We start from the raw sequence: 5,000 nt of genomic DNA on the forward strand, positions 1-5,000 counted from the left end.
CACCTCACCCACACGTGTGCAGATCGGTGAGGGACAGCTGGGGATGCAGAACGCTAGCCGGGAGGCGTACGTCAAGAAGCGGAACGGCAAGGAGCTGCAGGCCTACCAGACCATGCTGCAGAAGATGCTGGTGGAGCTGGGTGCTGACCAGGAGGACGCCAAGACCGACGCCAAGGACGTCGTGGACTTTGAGGTCCAGCTGGCCAATGTGAGTCCTGTGGAACGTGTGTTGTTGTTGTTGTTGTTCTTCTTCTTCTTCTCCTCCTCCTCCTCCTTCTTCTTCTTCTTCTTCTTCTTCTTCTTCTCCTCCTCCTCCTCCTCCTTCTTCTTCTTCTTCTCCTCCTCTTCCTCCTCCTCCTTCTTCTTCTTCTTCTTCTCCTCCTCCTCCTCCTTCTTCTTCTTCTCCTTCTTCTCCTCCTCCTCCTTCTCCTCCTCCTTCTCCTTCTTCTACTTCTTCTTCTCCTTCTTCTTCTCCTCCTCCTTCTCCTCCTCCTTCTTCTTTATTCTGGCTGGGTGAGTTGGTAGGGTTAAGTCGGGGATAGTTCTTGGTGACTGAGTGGTTGAGTGGTTTTCTGTTTTTTGTTGTTGTTTTTATCTGATTTTTTTTCTATCTGTCTGTCTATCTACCTATCTATCTGTCTATCCTGAAGCTATCAATCTATCCTGTGCCGATCAGTCAGTATCTGTCTATCTATCTATCTATCTCGATAGATCTTTATTTCGTTCTTTCTTTATTTGCGGGTGTGTGTGAGGAGTGGGGGGAGGGTGGGGGAGGGCAGTGTTGACTGTAACCGAGCACAGAACAGCAGACAGTGACGTAGTCATGTGTTGTGTGTGTGTGTGTGTGTGTTTTTGTGTGTGTGTGTGTGTGTGTGTTTTGTGTGTGTGTGTGTGTGTGTGTGTGTGTGTGTGTGTGTGTGTGTGTATGTGTGTGTGTGTGTGTTGTGTGTGTGTGTACAGATCTCAATGACCAAGGAGCAGAGGGAGAACTCTTTGTTCGAAGTGACTTCCATCGATGATCTGGAAGATAAATACCCTGAGGTAAGTATACCTACCTGTTGACAGCAGGCTGATGTTACATAATAGAATAGAATAGAATAAACACACACACACACACACACACACACACACACACACACACACACACACACGTTTGAACAGAAGCCGCATATTACATGTGGATGGGGCTCAAAGAGAGAGAGAGAGAGAGAACGAACGAACGAACGAACGAACGAAACGTTTTAATGAACTTTGGCCATGGACCACAATTCAAAACCAGGTGACTGGGGGTGGGCATGGGAAGGGATATTATATAACACTTGAACAGCATCGCATAATATCATACTGTTCATGGGCCTGATTGATTTTTACTTGATTAGGTCTGAGTAGATGGTTTCTCCTTTTGATCGCATGGAAAATAAATTTTGATACTTGGCAGAGAGACAGACAGACAGATTGAAGAGAGACTGAGAGGGGGAGAGAGAGAAGGAGAAAGAGAAGGAGAAAGAGAGGGGGACAGATTGAGATAGGGGAAGAGAGAGAGGGGGAAGAGAGAGAGAGGGACAGAGATAAGGAGAGAGAGGGGGGGAAAGAGAGAGAGAAGGAGAGAGGGGGGAAGAGAGAGAGGGAGAGAGAGAGGGGGGGAGAGAGAGAGGGACAGATAGAGATAGGGGAAGAGAGAGAGCCGTGAAGAAGGGAGAGGAGAGAGGGGGGAGAGAATGAGAGGGAGAACTCAGAACTCAAAACGTTTTTATTCAAGGATTAAGATTTTAGGCATTGCCTATTCTTCCAATCTGTCCTTGTGGGGGAGAGAGGGGGAGGGAGAGACAGAGACTGAGAAAGAAAGAAAGAGAGAGAAAGAAAGAAAGAGAGAGAGAAAAACAGACAGACAGAGATAAACCGAGAGAAACTAGGTGAAACTGGGGCCAGAAACACTGGAAACAGAAACAGTTCGAAAAAGCACGGAAAGATTTTTGCACCCCTCAAGGTAATATCATTCGACACACACCCTCTCCCATATCTTAACAGACCACACAGACTGGGACCAGTATAGAAAGGCAACATCGTCTCCGTTTCAGGTTCAGTTACGTGTATGACTGAGAGAGAGAGAGAGAGAGAGAGAGAGAGAGAGAGAGAGAGAGAGAGAAGACAAGACAATTTTTTTTTAATTATCGAGGATAATAGATAGAAAAAGCGCGCTTTTTTCATCCAGTCCCCGCCCTGAAACAGGGTCTACACTACACAATACTACATTATATATGTTATTGCATGAGAGAGAGAGAGACAGACAGACAGACAGAAAGGGACAAAAGACCCAGAGAGGTTTATCAAGAACTAACTGAAACCAGCATACCATGCGTGTTGCACCATAAGGTAGCTAGGCCTCAGTAGATTAGACACACAGACAACGGAAATGAAAATACGAGTCTCCTCAGTGTAACAATGCCAAGCATTTAATTAAACAACCAGCCATCTGTGCACAAGATCCAGTCGTAGGCTTCTCAGAAAAAGAACATCCGGGCTTCGTTTTACACACACACACACACACACACACACACACAAGCCAACCCATCGAACAATCTTATCACTGAATGTGAAAGAACGTCACATAACATTATCCCCTCATCCTTGGCTATACACACAGCAACCCTGTCTCTGCCCAAGGCTATTTTCAGTCAGGCTGCGTGACTATACGAACAGCAGTCATGAACATTCTTTCCTTTCCTCTGTACACGGTCCTTATTTTCCTTATCTTCCGGCAGACTAGGCAGACAGACAGACACCTCTTCTCAGGCAGTCCCTGTGTCAGGAAAACAATAGAATGTATATCTATACACACAGCAGGCGTGGCGGGAATGTGTCTCTATATACACACAGCAGGCGTGGCGGGAATGTATCTCTATACATACAGCAGCAGCGGAGGCACTTCACGCCCAGACATGTATGTATGTGCGTGTTGACGATCGTCTCAGCATTCCTCAGCGGTTGGTTTCCACTCAGTGTTGCCTTCCCCACCCATAGCACATGATGGTGATAGGAACCATGTTTTGTGCCGTGGGTTGTCTATGATTGGTTTGTACTCCCGATATACGTACATTCCGCTGTTTTGTGTGCCATGTGCAACGGTGTGTGTGTGTGTGTGTGTGTGTGTGTGTGTGTGTGTGTTGAAAATAATTATCATTTCCTCATGGGGGTACATTACACGTGTGACCCATAAAGTCCCCCTCTCTCTTCTCTTTCTTTTAGTTGTCTGTGATCTGATGGGTTTGTTTGTAGACATGATTATGTAGCATGTAGCTTCCACTTGATATCTTTTTTCCCATACAAATGAAAAGGAGAGAGAGAGAGACAGAGAGAGAGAGAGAGAGAGTCCATTTGAAAACGATGCCAAGCTTTTACACAATCAGCATTTTCTGCACACTGTCCTAAATTTTGCACACACACACACACACACACACACACACACACACACACACACACAATCACTCACTCACATGCACACACGGATACAAGGACAGATTGCCAGGCATAGAGACTGGCAGAAAGACAGACCAACAGACAGTCAAACAGACAGAGAGAGAGAGAGAGAGAGAAGAGAGAGAGAGGCGATGCACAGAAACAAATCTCAATTTATCCAAGGTTACCTTCAGTCAGGCTCTGATTATACACACAGTAACCATTGTTCTTCCCCACGTACACGATCATTGTTCTTCCACAATAAAAGGCAGACAAAGTTTTCTTGCTTGCCAGTCCAGTTTCGCGAAAAAAACAACAACATGGAATGCATTTATACACAGAGCAGCAATCGCGTGGGAGCGTATTTATATGTACAACAGGCGTGGTGGAAATGTGTTTATACATACAGCAGGGTGGTGGGATTGTATTTATATGTACAACAGACGCAGCGGGAATTTATTACTTATACATACAGCAGTGGCAGCAGTGGAGGCACAGCATCTGAGAGACTGACAGAGCACTCGACACACAGCCACGTAGGTGTGTAGACGACCGTCTGCATTCCTCTGCAACTTTAACCACCGTCTCCTACCTCCTCCACCCATAGCATGCTGATCATGATAGGAACGAATTTTGTACATGCTGACTTTGATGGCTGTTAACTCCAGCACACATTCTGCTGGTTAATGGACAGAAGAGTTTCATGTTGTGTATGGTAGCTTTTTTTGTGAAGCTGGTCAGTGTCTGTAGGTTCAGAGACGAGTCCAACTTATCTCTGTTATTTTAGTTTTTGTTCGCAACAGCCGTTTTAAAGTCCCGCAAACAACATACCGAGGTTAAGGACCGAAACCTCATGAAGGAAAGAGAGCAGGACCAACAGAAAGTATCCTTATCTGACGAACACTGAGATCCCAAAATGTTAATGGTGTGATGTGTATATGAGTCGCAGAATTACGCATAACATTGCAGAATTTATGACAATACAAATGCCAGAACGTAAGGTTAATCCTCTTATCAGTTATCATCATTATTATCATTTTTTCTATTTATTTATTTATCTTATTAAAATATCCCTGAAATGGCACCTTTTGTGGTCAGCAGGACTATAAACAACATGATTTGATTTGAAGTATTAGAAAGACATATTCTGCCTCATGCAGCCTTCCTGAACATTTGATGCATGATCAAAAAAGAATTCGATATCGTGGTGGTCTTTTCTACAAAAGGAGACGCTGCACTCAGACTTACTTTGCTGCTGAGCGATTATTGTCATCAGTATGGCCATTGGATGTGAAGTCTCCTTTGATGTGTGGACTCAAAGCGATCTTAGTATAGGGCAGGAAGTTGTTGAGTTTTATGTCCTTGCTGTGGTCTGTGAAAAACATCTACACACTAGAGAGAACCCATTGCACTGCAGATCAAGTTGATTTGTTGGCAGAAACATCAGTTCTTGCAACTATCTTTATTTTCTTGCATAGGATGTCTCATCTGGTCCTGTAAGATTTCGAATATTCACAGGTTTTGATATACCTTTGCTAATGTTG

General features: G+C 44.7%; 1 protein-coding gene across 3 annotated transcripts in view; it reads left to right on the forward strand.

Annotated features, from left to right (window-relative positions):
• LOC143287602 (neprilysin-2-like) overlaps positions 1–5,000 on the forward strand; it is a 237,601-nt gene that overhangs the window by 68,861 nt on the left and 163,740 nt on the right. For all 3 annotated transcript variants that reach the window (XR_013055981.1, XM_076595714.1, XM_076595715.1), the window contains 2 exons: positions 23–208; positions 961–1,041. Coding sequence is in view for 2 of the 3 variants with exons in the window: in XM_076595714.1 (XP_076451829.1) it covers positions 23–208; positions 961–1,041 (267 nt within the window). In the remaining variant the exon portion in view is untranslated. The remainder of the gene's footprint in view (positions 1–22; positions 209–960; positions 1,042–5,000) is intronic.

Source organism: Babylonia areolata, chromosome 11 (genome assembly GCF_041734735.1).
Source record: "Babylonia areolata isolate BAREFJ2019XMU chromosome 11, ASM4173473v1, whole genome shotgun sequence".
Taxonomy (NCBI): domain Eukaryota; kingdom Metazoa; phylum Mollusca; class Gastropoda; order Neogastropoda; family Buccinidae; genus Babylonia; species Babylonia areolata.